At 38.4% G+C, this 16,897-nt stretch overlaps 1 protein-coding gene across 6 annotated transcripts in view; it reads right to left on the reverse strand.

The window, feature by feature from the left end:
- The window catches only part of COL19A1 (collagen type XIX alpha 1 chain), a 208,568-nt gene that overhangs the window by 13,905 nt on the left and 177,766 nt on the right, over positions 1 to 16,897 (reverse strand). For all 6 annotated transcript variants that reach the window (XM_087774800.1, XM_087774795.1, XM_087774797.1 and 3 more), the window contains 9 exons: positions 16,662 to 16,715; positions 13,582 to 13,626; positions 11,359 to 11,403; positions 11,188 to 11,250; positions 9,575 to 9,610; positions 9,375 to 9,419; positions 3,511 to 3,681; positions 2,522 to 2,588; positions 476 to 631 (listed from right to left, as the gene is read on the reverse strand). In XM_087774800.1, the coding sequence (XP_087630926.1) occupies positions 476 to 631; positions 2,522 to 2,588; positions 3,511 to 3,681; positions 9,375 to 9,419; positions 9,575 to 9,610; positions 11,188 to 11,250; positions 11,359 to 11,403; positions 13,582 to 13,626; positions 16,662 to 16,715 (682 nt within the window). The remainder of the gene's footprint in view (positions 1 to 475; positions 632 to 2,521; positions 2,589 to 3,510; positions 3,682 to 9,374; positions 9,420 to 9,574; positions 9,611 to 11,187; positions 11,251 to 11,358; positions 11,404 to 13,581; positions 13,627 to 16,661; positions 16,716 to 16,897) is intronic.

The raw sequence follows: 16,897 nt of genomic DNA on the forward strand, positions 1-16,897 counted from the left end.
CACTGTAAGAAGAATTCATGTGGCAATATTTCAGTTTTCACTGCTTCTTAAAGAGCTGAGAGCACTCAGACTTGGAGATCAAATTTTGTTTCTTAAATAAGATGGTCTCTTAATATGGAACAGGATCTAAATAGTTACATTAGACTGCTGGCATAGTTTTTCTTCCTTGTTAAAGTATTTTGGAGAAAAAAATAACTGCTACAGTAATCTAGATATCTGTCGGCTTTAGATATCTGTCAGTAATTAACTTTATCACTTATTAGAATAAAATGCACTGATTAGGAATTTTTAATCAGTAAAATCCACACATTTACTATGGGTTAATATTTAGATCTAGTCTGGAAAAACATAAGTACAGTTTTAAAAGTTAATCATTAGGAAGCTAGATAGGTAATCCTGGCTTATTTAATAATCATTAGCAAGTGTATAAAGATTTCAAGATACAATTCATAGGAACATTTTTTGAAATTCCTACCTTGAATTCCACGTTCTCCTGGTGGCCCTGGCAACCCATCCTTTCCTGGGGGCCCTGGCAACCCATCTTTTCCTGGGGGCCCTGGTTTTCCATGAGCTTGCGAGGCAAGCATGGCAGCAGGCAGCTTCAGCTGGGATACAAACTGAGCCATCCTTTCTTCATTAACAAAGGACACAAGAAAAAGTGGGTAAGAAATCTGCTAGCAAAATACGGGAAAATAAATAAATCCCAAAGCCCCAGCTAAAATAAATTTCTGGAAGGTGTTTAATCCTTCTAAATGTCAAGGTATTAAATGGTCCTGTAAGTACGGAGGCCTTCAGTTCCAACTCAGACTCATGTCTGAGTCTTTACCCTTTGAAATAATCTGAGCAAATTTGTACTAAATTTTCCATTACTACTCTCTTTTACTAATGTATTCCAATATTTCAAATTACTTCTGACTCCTGTTCATGGAAGTAATTAAAATACATGAACACAGAATAATTAGTACTTAACATCCCTATGAAGGGCTACCTTATACATTTATAATTCATATTAAGTTGCAAAGTAGAGCTTAAATACTGCGAACAGTTCTTGGAACGTGCTGAAACCCTGAAAAGAGTTGTGAAAAAACGTATAAGAACTCAGCAAACATTATTGATTGCAGAGATTTCAGCATGAACTCTTCATGCTGGTGGAATAAAGTGCACTTGGTAACATTTCAGTGTTCCTTAGAGGTAGACAAAATAGGTACTAACCTTGAATCTGTCTCATTTATAGTGGATTAAAAAACTTAACTAGGCATTCCACAACTTAGTAGATATTTACTGTGGTGGAGTCTTAAGAAAAAAATTAAAGAGAAGGGTGGGCATCAAACAAAAAATAAGCAAGGTGATAGAAAATAGGCAAAATGAAACAAAGCCAAAAATAGAAGATCTGTGGGAACACTAGTGAGGTGTAGAAAATGGAATAGCTATACAGACAAAACCCAATAGTCCCTGTAGGCAGGACACCTTTTAATACTTTCTTCTTATGAATAGACTAAATACTTGTTACCATTCCATTTGAATGGGAAAAGGAGGTAATTTCAGCCAACAAACTGCTCTTGAAATGCATAGTAGGTTGAACTCCTAAGGGGTAGCAGTCTCGGGAAGGGTGAAAACACACAAAATGATAGCCTTGTTATAAAGTGAAAAACTGTCTGAACAGTTTAAAAAGTCTCAAGCTTTATATGATTTCTTTCATCCCTAAAAGATAAAGGGTTTTGTATCCACAAATATTAATGACAAAATAGCTAAGCATATAGCAGATATAAGAAAAGCATTTTGCAATGGAAGAGAAGCTACTGTTAAGAGGTGTTCGAGCAGCAGCTTATTTCAGACACCTACCTGAGTCACAGCTTTTCAACCCTGACTAAGAAAATGCTGAGGAAGAAAAATATTTCCTTTTCAGAGTAAGGACACACCTAAGAAAGCTTACATAGTACAAAGGCCTTGGCTGAATCTGGTACTTGTATAAAACTGTGCCAGAGGATGGTGGTCTGCAAGGGAGCTTTGGAGCTCAGCAGGGATGTTTGCTGAAAATGCACAGCAGTTTAGACCTGCATGACTGAAAGCTGTCAAGCCTTCCTCTCATTTAGACAGTCATCCACTAAATGGCCAAAATAATTAGGTATTTCTATTGTCTCCATTTTAATAAATCTTCAGTGTCTTAATGATACGTTGTAGATACGTATGTATCTGCAATAATACATGATACATATATGTATCTACAATGATACATACATATGTTTGCTATTATGATTTGGAGAAAACTACCTTTTAATGCTAATCTTTTACATAAGGAAATACTCTAGTTAACAGATACTATAATTTGTAATTGTTTGAGCATAATTATATTAAGTAGACTTAAAACAACAGTTCAACACAGCTACAGCAACAAGGCAGCTGCTAAGTCCAATGTAAATTAGATGACATAAAGAAATGTATATAAAGGCTGTAGCGATGTAAAACATTTAGAACTGATTTTAAGATTTATGTTTAGTTGTACAATACTTCATTTTCTTACCTTCAAAAACCTTAAGAACCTCTTGTTTGATATATTTTTTTATTTCTTCAAGTGAAACTGTATCAGCCTGATGAGGAAAAAAAAAGGTGATATGTCAGAAGAAACATACAGAGGGCACTTTATGGTGCTACAAAAATAAAAAAAAATGCTGAAATTAGCATTAAAAATTTAAAGCTTTCACCAAAATTTAAGTATTTGTTATTTACTTAACTGCAAAGGCCACTTTATTGCAAAGACATTATAACATTATAAAGACCACTAATACCATGAAGCGGAGGAGGCGCTCCCAACTGTCAAGATGATCAGTATGTTATGTGCATGGAAATCAATTTGCATAAGACAGTAAGGATGTCCAGTGACACCGCTATGCTTTACTTGCCTCTTGCATAGCATTTGCTAACTTCTCACCCCCTCTAGGGACTAACTGCTTTGATGGACAGCCCACAAACCAAAACTGCATCACAGGACCAATAACTTTACTGGAAAAGTTTGTTAGAGCTTTACCGTATCTGATTGAGGGTAAAAAGAACCCATAACATGGATGTGTGCCTGTGCGCACACGCAGACAAGCCAAGATATCTACAACTGACAGGCAGCGTTTCATTGTCTTTTTAAATGCCCATTTCCCTTTTATTGAGAATAATTTTTGTCTGCCTCCTTTTCTTTCTCAGTTGCAAAGACTTACACTTCTCCTCTTAAGCTTATGAAAAACTTGAAATTTAACAGTATTGAGTAGCCGTATTGATTTCTCAGGAGCTAAAGAAATAATTAAAGTTTATCCATAGCACATTTTTTAAAAAAAAAATTTAAAATAACTGCTTGATTACTGGGGTATATTTTTTCTACCTCTTAACACTGAAATTATCTCAGAGATATCTTAGTTTTTCTGACACTGTGGTATTGCTCAGTTGAATTTCCACTGCTTAGCACATGCTACCTTCACGTTGTCTGAATTCACAAGCAACCAAGGAAAACTTGTATTTACTTACTGGAAACCCTGGGGGTCCTGGTGAACCTGGGGGACCTTGATGACCTGGTGATCCTGGATAGCCTCTGTCTCCTGGTGGCCCAATAGGACCCACATCCCCCTTTTCTCCTGATGGGCCAGGTTTCCCTCGTTCACCTTGTGGGCCTTTGTCCCCTGGAATACCCTGATCTCCCTGTGTAAAATAAAAGCAGAAGGAAAACCATTGCACACAGTGGAACGAACTAGGAAAAGTCACCCAAGAATGCTAAAGAGAAAATTCTTCCCTGTTCAGAAACAGATTTTATGAGTCATGCAGGGAAGCTGATTTTACACGCTAACCCTTGTCTCTGAAAACACAGCAAGTAACATTTTGTTTTCTTAAGCTTTTAATGTTGAAGTCAAGGACAAAAAAAATATCTTGACTCCATAACCCACTTTTCAAGGATGGAACTTGGGTGCAGAAAGTTTATAGCCCCTATACAAGGATCTAGAAATGTCAACAATGGCACAGGTAGAATTTAGGTACTCAAATTCCCCCAGGCACAAGGCATCAGGGTTTTTTCTGTATCTTTCCCTAGAAGCCTAATATTTTATTTCTGCACGTACACAAAATTTCAGTTAAGCAAAGAAACAACAGATACACAAATCCATTTATAACAAGTGAATTCCTTGCAAACAAAATAAATTAAAGGTCAATGTTCTGGCCAGCAACAGCTTCCATCATGGCTGAGGTGGCATTTAAATTTGTTTTATTTATGAGGAATTCAATCTTTTAGAGTGACTTAATGTATTAGCTCTTAGTTCACTGAACTACAGCTGTGGAGCAGAGTGCCACAAGTCACATGTTCAGATTTTTAATGAACAGCTGGCAGTTTTTAAGGGTCACTGACTGCCCTTGCTGCATCGCTTAAGCTAATGTTAGGCTCCAGCATAAGCAGCAAACAGCACCAAGAATTGACTACATCATTACTAGATAAATCCAGAATCTACATTTATGAGGGGTGAATGAATGGAATTAATTGCATTCTCAATCTACAGCAAGTGCTGGTAAACTGTATTCAGATCTGAAACATCATTGACTGATAAACCAATAAAAGTGTAGTTATATTCTTAAGTCATATTTACATGACATGTAAAGATTGAAAAAGAAAGAAAGAAAGGTAAGGATGCAAGTAGGAGGTTGTATAACATTTTTATCACCTTTCTGTCCTCCAACAGGTATGATTTCCAGTGAGTTAGAGCTTATTACTGACTATAACTAACCTTCACTAGAAAGACCACTGTAACTTGTGATGTTTTATTGCATTAACTGAAACCATAATGCATTCCCAACTGGAGTTTAAATTGCCCTCAGTAAGAGTGCAGAGGCTCTGAACTCTGGAAGGCTACCAGAAGAAAAAAAAAAACAAGTATCAAAATCCGAAACTTCATCATCTTACACCTATATTTTTAACCTCTGTGGTGGGTTGACCTTGGCTGCCTGTCAGGTACCCACCCAGCTGCTCTTTCACTCCCCCTCCTCAACAAGATAGGGGGAGAAAAGGAAATGAAATGAAAAGCTTGTGAGTCAAGATAAGGACAGGGAGATCACTCGCCAATTACCGTTAGGGGAAAACAGACTGAACTTGGAGAAGATTAGTTTAATTTATTGCAAATTAAAAACAGCAGGATTGTGAGACCTTCCCCTCAACCCAACCCCTTTCCTCCCGGGCTCAACTTCACTCCTCACTCTTCTACCTCCTCCCCCCAAGCAGTGCAGAGGGGTGGGGAACGGGGGTTGCAATCAGTCCTTAACACTTCATCTCTGCTACTCCTTCCTTCTCACATTCTTCTCCTGCTCCAGTGTGGGGTCCTTCCCATGGGATACAATCCTTCATGAACTGCTCCCAGCATTGGTCCTTCCCACAGGTTGCAGTTCTTCAGGAATGGACTGCTCCAGTGTGGGTCCCCCATGGGACACAGTTCCTGCCTGAAAACCTGCTCCAGTGTGGGCTCCTCTCCATGGGCTGCAGGTCCTGCCAGGAGCCTGCTCCAGTGTGGGCTCTCCATGGGCTGCAGCTTCCTTCACAGCACATTCACCTGCTCCAGCATGGGATCTTCCACAGGCTGCAGGTGGATCTCTGCTCCACCGTGGTCCTCCGTGGACTGCAAGGGGACAGCCTGCTTCACCATGATCTTCTCCACAGGCTGCAGGGGAACCTCTGCTCCGGCACCTGGAGCACCTCCTGCCCTCCTTCTTCACCAATCCTGGTGTCTGCAGGGTTGTTTCTCTCACATTTTCTCACTCCTCCCAGCTGTTGTGCAGCATTTTTTACCCTTTCTATCACACAGGCAGTACCAACGTCACTCACGGGCTCAGCTTTGGCCAGCAGCAGGTCCGTCTTGGAGCCAGCTGGAATTGGCTCTGTCTGACATGGGGACAGCTCCTGGTGTCTTCTCACAGAGGCCACCCCTGCAGCCCCCGTTACCAAAACCTTGCCACGTAAACCCAATACAATCTGTCAAACTGCTGACATGATCACACAGTCAGAGAAGTCAGTGTGACAGGGAAACAATCTCAGTGTGATTATGTTTATTGTGTTTCTCTTAAAAGACCTATCCTGGCAATACTGCAGACGTCTGATTTCCAGTTTTAGCTTCTGGGCATTAATACTTTGGGCAAAACTCTAAATATGCAGCACATGAATAATTTCCAACAAACACACAGCTAATTTAGCTATTCAGTAGAAAAAAGACAAGATATGATGTAATACACAAAAGACACCTGTAACCTTTGTCAAAGACTCTCAAATTTTCAACAGTCGATGGGAGCAGGAAAGGGAGCTTATGTGCATTGGGGAAACTGGAAAAGTTCTGATGGAAGAGGCGTACATTTTCCGGTTTCTATAAATTTTAAGATTTATAGGAAAAAGTGTTCCGTCCAGCATACAGCTATTGTATCAGGATGTGTATTGTAACACCGTGAGAAATTCAGAGCAGAGCAAGGATTCTGACTGAGAAGCAGAACTTTTGTAGTCTGCAGGGAAGAGGCTCTTTCATGGCCTTAACAAAGTTTTTGCATCCAGCCTCCATCTCCTACTTCACTCATAGCAACCTGAAACATTATAAAACTGAAGAATAACTCCTGTTCTACCATGTTATTGCAAAAATTGAAAGAGGCCTTTAATAAAATTTTTAGTTTATTCATTTTTTTGGAGATTGAAGTCCAGTATAGGGAGCCACTGAACACACCATTTTGCCTGATAGTACTTTCAAATAAGACCACACACACATACATGCATCCACATATATAAAAAAAGCTGTCTGAAGATTACTATACTTACAAGAAGCCTTCATTAAAAACGTATTTAAGGCATAAATATGCATATATAATTTCTCTGGTTTATAACCCTGCAGAGTAGGTATGGATAGCTATTCCACTGGGAATAAAGAAAAATGCAGGCTTCTCTAAGACCATGGTGCTATGGCAGTGTGAAGCTGATCCTGGAATTGCTTTTCTTCTAAACGATTCCCATTTTACAGGCTGCCAATGTGTAGGAGGCAGATCAAATACTACAGCCACTTTTCAAACAAGCATTTTTAACTGCCTCCAGTGTTTTCTTTGTGTTTGGAAGAAGCTCCTTGTAAAAATTCATAAAACTAGGTCGCATATCTTCCTCCAGATTCCTCTTTAAATTCTCCTTCACTATGCATTGTACAAAAAACAGGGTAGGACATTTGCGTTTTGCGATCTCTGCCTACAGTGCTGATTTATTCAGTCCTCCCCCTTTTCTAGTGTTCTCCCATCCTTTGCATTTAATCTTGTACTATATTCTGTGCAGAAGCAGCTATCGTTTTGTCTGGGTTTCTACATGCTCTACTCCAGCAGGCTCCCGGTCTGTGATCAAGGTATGCAGATAATAGCAATAAATGAGCCAGCCACCAGTACTTTAACCTGTTGTTGAAATGACTTGAAAGGCGTATTTCTGACTGGTATAAACCACATGTTTTCAACTGGTTTGTCACTCAGTTTATAAAGTAGTAATAACAGCAGTGTTTAGTCACTGAAAGGATGTATAAGATTATTTCAGCCCAGGTGACTTCTTCCTTCTTAAAAGAGATTCTACAAGGATATACTTATATTAGACATGAAAACCTCAAGAGTTTTATTTTGTCCTTCCAATTTTGGTGCTTCTCTTTTCTGTAATTGCAACAGCTGGTCTCAAACTGAAGGAGTATGCTGTACAGCAGTAATAATAATGGCTGCAAGAAAACCTCAACTTTGTGTTATTTTCTGTAATCATTGCAATCTCTCTCACAGATGCAGGTCTGTAATACCTGATCCAGAGGGGGGAAAAAAAAAAATCAACTTAACTCCCCCACTGATCTCTAATCTGAGATGCAGACTTCTGCTGTGTATTTTGCTGTTATTTCTTAGGCAGACCTCCCCTTGTTTTCAACAAACCTTCTCCTTCTCCTGCAGAATTGTAAGGAACAACTGACAGCTTTCTGAAAACTGTATTCAGATACTGTATTGGGCATATTTATAACTTTCCTATTACAAAAGGTTGTGAGAGATTTTCATTATCACTTGAGACAAAAACACTTCTGGAAATTGATTTATTTTTTAACATGTATCATATATTTCTTTTATTTTTTATATATTTATATGTGTGTCTATATATATATTTACCTGTATTACTCTGTACAGAGAGAGCTAGATCGTGACATGTTTGCCAGTGATCCCAGAAGTGAGAGCAGATTCAGGCATCTGTGACCTCTCTGAGAGCAAGCATATATCCATATTTACATCTATAGCTACATGTACATGTGTGTATGTACGTACCCTCACTGATGAGACTGCAATAAATACACCCTCTCCTCTTACCCTGAAGCTTCCCATGTTTCACTCCGATGCAGCAAGCTAAGGCTGCGTCTCTGTCTCTCACAGACTTTTTCAACACCCTCCTCCCTGTCAGTATGTTTCAAGGTCAGGCACTTACAGGTCCAGCCTCCTCTTCTGGTTGTATGTGCACAGTACTATCTGCAGGCATTCAGATAGGTTGGCACTGAGAAGGTCAAGGCTGAGCAGTGTAATGCAGTACACAGTAGGTGGTACAATAAGAAGGTTCTTACATTTTATTTGTGTCCTTAAAGGCAGGAACAGAACACTGCAAATTGTTAATTTTTGTAAGGGACAACTATTGTAATAATGGTTAAAACCTCATGTCTCCTCAGTGTCATAAAGCAGCATTCCCTTTTCCAGATTACACATGGAGGTGCTTTTCTGATTCATCAAATAAATGTGGTATCAATTGGATTAGGACATCAAGGCTTTAGCAACGTTATAACAGGAGCAGAATATGCACTAGGATTTTCTTTGCTCTAGCAAAATAAAGATCATCTCTCACCTCCCATAATGATTCCTGACCACCACGATCTTGTTACCATAAAGAGAACTGTCTAAACATTTTGGGAAGCAGTAAGGTATTGCATTGGCATTCCTGCTGCCTAAGCATAACAAGCTTGTTTTATATAAAACATGATTTGTGTTTGTGACATACAAAGATCCCAGGGATGACGATGGGGCAAGCTTTATAGCACTTGCAAAGTCTGACAGCATCACAACAGGATTAGCTACGTTTTAATTTTCAACCTATTGATCAATTTACACTGTCCAGGCCAACTGTTCTAGAAAGTCTATAAAATGTGTTTTTCCTCTAAATGCAGAAGCAATTCAATTCTAATTCCTTAAAGCAGGGTCTAGGACCAAACCTCTTAGTTGTCTGAAAGACTGCTTGAAGTTCACAGAGAATTCATTTCTTGGTTTTGCCTGTAAAATATGTGCTGATGAGGTGCTTAGATGCTCAGTAAAAAGAAAAAGAGTTATTAAAACAAGGGACTTACACGTTCTCCTTTGGGTCCTCTGTCTCCTGGTCTGCCCACAGCACCCTGAAAAATTGTTTTTGAAAAAAGATAAGCATACAATTTAAAGGCTTTTTTGTATATTCATCTGTTAGCAGAACTGAAAGCAACTGCCTAGGATTAACAGCTATGCTATCTGTGAAGAATAAAATACAGTGGTATGCAAAAGCATGTTTTCCTACCGGAGGACCTGGCAATCCATCTTTTCCATTGATTCCCTATTAAAAAAAAAAATAATTTTTTTAATAAATATGCTTATGTATATGTATTTTAAAAATATAAAGGGTAAAGCTCAATGTTTAGTGCTGGTATCAGTACATATTCTGAAGCTGCAGATGCATCAGTTTGTGCAGTTACAACATAGAAATACTCACAAATAGTCTTGAGATGTGAAATAACAGGGCTCAGGGTGATAATGAACTGCAAGCATATTAAATTTGAGCTGAGAGCAGTGCAAAAAAAAAAATCTTCAGCATCAAGATGTGCATCAATTTTAATAAGCATACAACATTAAATTAAATGTTATATGGTAATTCTGCAAATGTGGAATATGGACCTGGACATGCACTTTTCCAGTCCCAGCTAGTCATTATACAACCATAGAAGAGATTTCTCTTATTCTAGATATTAGCCCTGATGCCCTATTCTGCTGTTACAGAGATTATACCGTAATAGTAAGTGGCCAGATCCATTCTTTGGTCCTTAGGACTTGTGGCACGGCACAGCTTCAGCCTCCTGGGCTAAACATATTTGCTTCCCAAAAGAGGGTGGTCTCATTCATACCACCTCCTGGAAACAGTCCCAGGCCCACATTATCCCCCAAACTGGAACGTGGTATTATCTGAGAGTCCTAGTTGGCACGGGCCAAAATAATGTCAGAGAGTATGTTAACAATCGCACAATGCCAGACAATTGCAAGGTAAATGCTCTGGCACTGTTTAATTTACTAGGACATACATGGCTCTGCATATGCAGCAAACTCACAGCTATTTCACTGAGTGAGAAAGGACTTGCATGAGCAAAGACATCATGAGTATTTCCTTCCCTCTCATACTGCAAAGTGGAGTTTTGCACAGATTAGGCACCTTGGGCCAATTTGCTGCTGAAGTTACAGATATTGTCTCTTCTTTCAAGACAGAAGCGTAACGTGGAGACGTGCTGACAAACTACTTCTCATGCTTGTTCCCAAAACACCAAGTTTCAGGGGAGATAACGAGTTCTGCGCTATCCTAGCTGAACCACTTCTAGAATATAAACTAAGTTGTTTTAAACCACCTCAGACAGTGCTGACTACACTGCTGTCACACTTTTATTAAATAAAGCGGTCAGATTAGACATATCCTAAGTGAACAGTAAATGCTTCAGCTGCAGTGTTGCATCACCTGTATACAGAAGAGTTACGAAGTTTATTCAGAGTCATGAAGCACATGCTTCTCTATCTAAACTGAAACCGAGAATGTATTTTGTCACCCCATCCTTTATAGACTATGTTGAGTGTCTGGGTTAATATTCTCCTCCTGAAGAAATACAAGAGGATCCTTTATGTCAACAGGATCCAAAGGACCCTCAGAAGACCTTTAAAGGCAACATCTCAGTAACATTAACTATTAAAACATCACTATACCAGGAATTCTTGACTGGATAGTTAATATTGAGCACTGTAGCTCTAAGTGTTCTTCAGATGTTACCTAGCCAAACACAAAGCAGGATGTAATCTCATTTCTTTTGTAACTTCTGATAAACTAAGAGGCATCCTTTTGTAATGAACATATATATTCAGTATAAAATTGCTTACTGGTTTTCCTTGTGGCCCTTCTGGCCCGGGGAAGCCTATATCTCCTATAGGTCCTCTTTCACCCTAAGAAAGAAGAAAACACATGTATAAATCTGCATGTAAAATCCTGCATTCAGTGTTTGAAATATTTGTGTATTATGGTAAGAGTCTAGAACTCAAATCTGTACTTACAGGTTCCCCTGGCATCCCTGGGGACCCAGGAGACCCTGGCTTTCCCTGCAAAAAGAGAACATTACAAATTCAAATGACTAGGAAGCAAAATATAATTTGTCTTAGGTCAAAAATAAGAGAGGATATATATTTGAGTGAAATATTCATGTTACTGTTCATTAAATACTTTAAGAGAGGAAAAAGAAATATTTTACCAGATTTTTTTAATATTTGCGCCATGTTAATCTGGCTCTTGTGTACAACATAACTCAATCACTTGGTCTTCTTTACTCTTTTTGAATACTGAGAAAACGTTTTCATGAAATTTTCTGTTACAACACCATGATTTCCTTCTTGAGAACTGATAGACAGATCAAAGTTTATCACTGTATGTAGGAAATCAAGATTTTTTCCTTCAGGTACTTCCTAGTTCTGATTTTTTTTAAAGTGAGTTTATTACTGATGGAACGCCTTTTGCAAATTTCCTTCATGCTCTTTTTCGGCCACTTTTATTGTCATTTAATGTTCAGCCTGGCAGAACTCATAATCCTTTCTCATCTCATCATTTAGATGGTGATTTTAAATGTCTTTATTTTTTAAAATGATGCCTTGCTTTTAACAACCTATCTGGTTCAGCCCCAGACAAGAATCTATTAACCTGAATCTACATTTCCCAGAAATATCCTTAGACCAGATCCTCAGCTGACTTGTACAAGTGAGGGATCTAACACATCAACGTCCATGACAACTTCAGGAACAAGAGGACCGAGGATTCGTGCTGAGGAGATGGGCATTGGTGGCAATTCTTGCAGAATCTCAGGCCAAGCTTCCCTGATAATCCTGCTCAGCAAAAAACCAAAGCTAAAATGAGAGGTTTATATTCCCAAATGGGAAAAAGCATCCACTATTCAATCTAGGGAATAATGCCAGGTAAGGAGGACAAATTCTCTTCCAGTAAGATATGTGGATATATTTCAAAAACTCTTCATAGACTACTAAAAAATGTCTCTCATACCTCTATTAATTTGTTAATTAAAACTGCTCAGCATAAAATGTTAAAGCAAATAATTTATTTCAGTGGATTTTATTAGAATTAAATGTAATCAACAGAACGCAACCCATCAGTGATGAAGGGAACTCATTAAATATTTCATATCCAGCTAGGATAGGCAGTAACAAGAATAAGACTTGGAACATATCCAGTGGGAAATACACAGGGAATGAACGATTGTCAGCATCCTAACTGGCTACTGCATTATTGATTCACAGCATGAAATATATTTCAGAGCAACAAACTTTGAAACTCTTACATGGCATATAAAACTCACAGAAATACTTCTCTTTTCCCCTCAAATGTGCAATTTTACCTTGTTTTAGGAGAACTTAACTAAATTAAGCTATTTAAGCTGATGTTCTCTCTTGGAACTCACAGTAAATAGTCTAAATCAGTGGCTAATGGAAATGGGAGTGCCTAGACACAAACTTCTCTTTATTTCACAAAACACATACTTATAATTTAAAAACAGCTCCTGAATAGATTGGTAGCTGCCCAAATTTAATAATAAATGTATTTGCATATAAATAACTCCATATTGCCTCCTGAAATATGGATAAACTTTTTTATTAAACTGTGAATGCAATCTAAAGAAAAGTTGTCTTCATTTCCTTTAGGAACACAACTGAATAATTATAATTTCAATTTATGATTAGTAACATTTACTTTCACCTACAACAAAGTTTCTGGCTGACTTTCAGAAACTTCTCTGAATAGCACATGCAAACAGCTGACAAAGTATTCCTCTAAAGCAAATGTTCAATCGACTTGATATGCAGATCCTTGTGGATTGCAATAACTACCGTTCATAATTTTTTTTTTGTGATAGAAAGATGCTCAGAAATTTATGCATGCCCAGGAACACAGAAAATGTCTTTATCTATATTAAACTGAAGCAACGAGAAGAATCTCATATGCTCTCTTAACTAAGCATATGCAGCTTCAAATTCCAGCTTTATCATGTATTCACACCATTCCCTCCTGTCATTTTAATAATAATAATATGAACCCTCAGTGGTATTAAAACTCTAATCTCTTTAGGAAAAACACATCATTTTCATAGTTGCCTATAAAGCAGTAGCCAAGCGCTGGCGTTCCACAAACAATGATTGAGATTACAGCTCAGCACCTTGCTTGACCTGTTTTTTCAGCTTCTAGCCAACTGAGTTTTCTTTAATGAATATACGTACCGGTGTCCCTGCTACTCCTGGCATGCCAGCTGGTCCACGGTCACCCTGAAGAAAAGATAAATCTATACTTAAATGGTAACACTCAAACAAGAAGTTTGTTTGTGGATTCCCATTAAAACCTGAGGAAGGATTATTCAGTGAACTGAAAATGAGGACAAGAGCCAGGCTCTGCTAAATGCTAATATTTAGCTCTGCCACTGGCTCATTTTACAGACTTGAGCAAGTAACTTAAATCCTTTGTTTAGGTTCTCTTGTACAATGTCACAATTTCCATGCTATCCCTTATACTCTGCTTGAGGCCTTCCTTGAAAAGGGACAGAACTCCCCAACTCATCTGTAGTTTTCCAAATAATTATCATTTGTGGTCATGACAATGACCAAAATTCACACGGGGTAATTCACTATCATATCAACATCCCCATATTTAAGATGTGTCTTTCAAAGAAGCTTTCACCTTCCTGCTACCCACTCATCCATTTGCTGCAAGTCAGCATCCTCGATTTGCTTGTGCCATGGTCCTTTCAGGGCAAAGTTTCTCCTTTTAGCATACAGCCACCTTCATCTATGCTTTACGCTAAGACAATGGCTTTTGTGCTGGAGCTGATGAGTAATGGGCACAAACTCATCTTTCTCTCTTGAGAGGACTATAACCCAAAGCAGACAGATGGAGCTCACCAGTGGTAAAACTCTGCCCAGTGAGATTTGCCCTAACTCACTGCTGACATGTATTGGTCTCTAACACTACACTCTGCTAGTATAATGTTGGTTAAAAATGTAAGAAAAAAATCAGGCTTCTAGTTTCTATAATCGTGTCAGAAAAGCCCTGGCACAGTTAAAGCCATACTAACAGGAGAATATTTTTGTGATGAGTTTATGTTACCTGGAGCTGTTTTGCAAAAGCTCCACCAACATAGCTACAGCCATGCTCTGTTGGGCAGAAGAGCCCCAGGAGATGTTGGGATTTCTGGTTTCTGTTCTTATACTTAATGTTGATTTGTCTCATTCTCATCATTTTGTTTGGGTAGCTCAATGATAATGCTCATAATTAGAAACACTTAACTCCATTACACAAAGTGTAGACAGTTAAATGTCTGACCTTGTGTCCGAAGGGAGAAGCTTGCTTATAGCCCACAGTTCAACCTCTCTTGCTCTGGAGGCTAAGAGAAATCACTTAATGCAAGTTCGCCCCCAGTGAGGAACACAACATGCACCTCAGGAACACTTGAGCACTGAGTATCTGTAGCGGGGCATATGGGCTGGAGCACTGCACTCTGTCCCTGTAGTTATTCTGGACCCAGAACTTGTGGTGTTTTCCCTATACGTTGGCTGACAGGGAAGCTAGAAATTCCTAACACTTCCCTTGCAACTATTTTTCTTTTAAGGGTTATTCTGGTCCTTTCAGCAATGCGATTCGCAGCACGGCTGCACAAACCACTGTGTCAGCACAGCTGAGGGAAGGGACATTTTACCCCGAGGACACAAAGTTCTTAAAAGTTCATGGAATTACCATGAAATTACAGCCAACATTGTCTGTGGAAGATGGCATTCTGCTACACAGATGTACCTAACAGCTCTAAATCAAAAACCAGCACACACTATACTGTTGGGACTGGCAGGCAGACTCTGGGATTCTGTTCATTTGTTTGCACCAGAAATGTGGAATTTTGACCAAATTTAGTTAAGGAAAGGATATTTTTACTTTGGGAAAGGGCCAAACACTCACTTAGCTTGTTTATATGATCTGCTCCATTGCTTATTCCCTTTATTTAATTCTTGTCCCCACTTTGTCTCAGCTAGACCTGTAATATCCCCCTGTGTTTGTTCATTTTGAAATCAAACCAGTCTTTAATTGCTTGTAAACTATAGTTTTCCAGAGCAAGAATCCTCTTATGTAATTTAAACATCTAGTACAGACACCTGCTTTAGATCTTGTCGCTCCCCACTCTGCACAAGTAGGAGTAATGCACAGTGATATTGAGAAACTTTTCATCTACATTGCTTTTTGATGAAAAATAAGTTTCAGTAAACTTTTTTTGTATGAAGTCATTCAATAACATGTAATTCAAAAAGCTGAATAAATATTCAATTTTTTAAAAAGCCCAGTCTTTCTTCTTCTTAAACTTAGAAGATATGGGCAAAATCAAACTGTTTTCACTGACAGAAAACATATTTACAGCTTTTTTCATTTCTCCACTGAATTTTTTGTACTTTGCCATATTTAGAAATGAACACCAAAATCTTGACTTTTTTAGCATTTCATGACAAGCTTTTCTCTAAATTCATATTAGCCTCCACAACTAGTAAGTGAAAGGCTGAAACATGCCACCAGCTAAAGGAAAGGATCATTTCCTAGCACTGGAACGCAGACTGGAACTACAGGAAGGAGCTGGAGAATACGATACAGCTCGGGATGTGCTACGGTGGCATCATACGCGCAGCTCGGAGTGCAAGAAAAGCAAAACAGAAACAAGGGGCCTTTTTTAGAATAATGAGCAACAGTCCAAAAAAAGATATTTTTGCTCTCTTTGGAGCAGGATGCAATACAACAGGAACTGTAGAGGATCAGTCTCTCCCCCTATTCCTACTCTTTTCTATATTTTTACACTCATCTGAAATAGTCTTTTTTTTTTTTTTTTTTGTATGGAAGTCCTGCACGCACTACATCTAGACTAATTCAGGTACAAACTTCTCTTCAGATCTGTAGCTGTGCCATAAGTCTTAGAACAAGACAGACAGACTGTAAGCATAAGACAGTGTTCAACAGAGAACAAGAACTAGTGACCATATTTAGGAACATATAATATAGTATATATTGTAGTATTCTATCAAGTTAAGAAAACAAAATATTATGAGACCTCCTACACACAATCTTCCATTTGCGGAAAATGAAATTTTAGTTGGGTGAATATATGATTTAGATCCACAGTAAAGCAAAAAAAGGAAATACAGATAAATATGCAAATACTTTTCACACAGAAACATTAACTTACATTAAAAAAATTCAAACAAGGTTTCAGAAAACATTTAGCTGCAGACAGTTACCACTAAGAAGCCATGGCTTCTTTAAGAGTCCTTCCTACCTTTTCCCCTGGGAGTCCTTCCAGTCCTGGTAATCCCATCGGTCCTGGGTCTCCCTGATTTTTTTTTTTTTTAATTAAAAAGGATTGCATACATTAGAATTTCTGTGCAGATTTTTTAACCTGAGATTAGTAAAACAGCTAACCAGTTATTAGGTGAACAGATTTTGTTATGCCCTGTTTTAGTGATTTGTGAATTAAGCTTTTCCCAGAGGCACTGTGTGAATATTTGGATCAAC

The sequence above is a fragment of the Nipponia nippon genome, unplaced genomic scaffold (genome assembly GCF_047370975.1).
Source record: "Nipponia nippon isolate SJK-2023a ecotype South Korea unplaced genomic scaffold, ASM4737097v1 scaffold_4, whole genome shotgun sequence".
NCBI lineage: Eukaryota > Metazoa > Chordata > Aves > Pelecaniformes > Threskiornithidae > Nipponia > Nipponia nippon.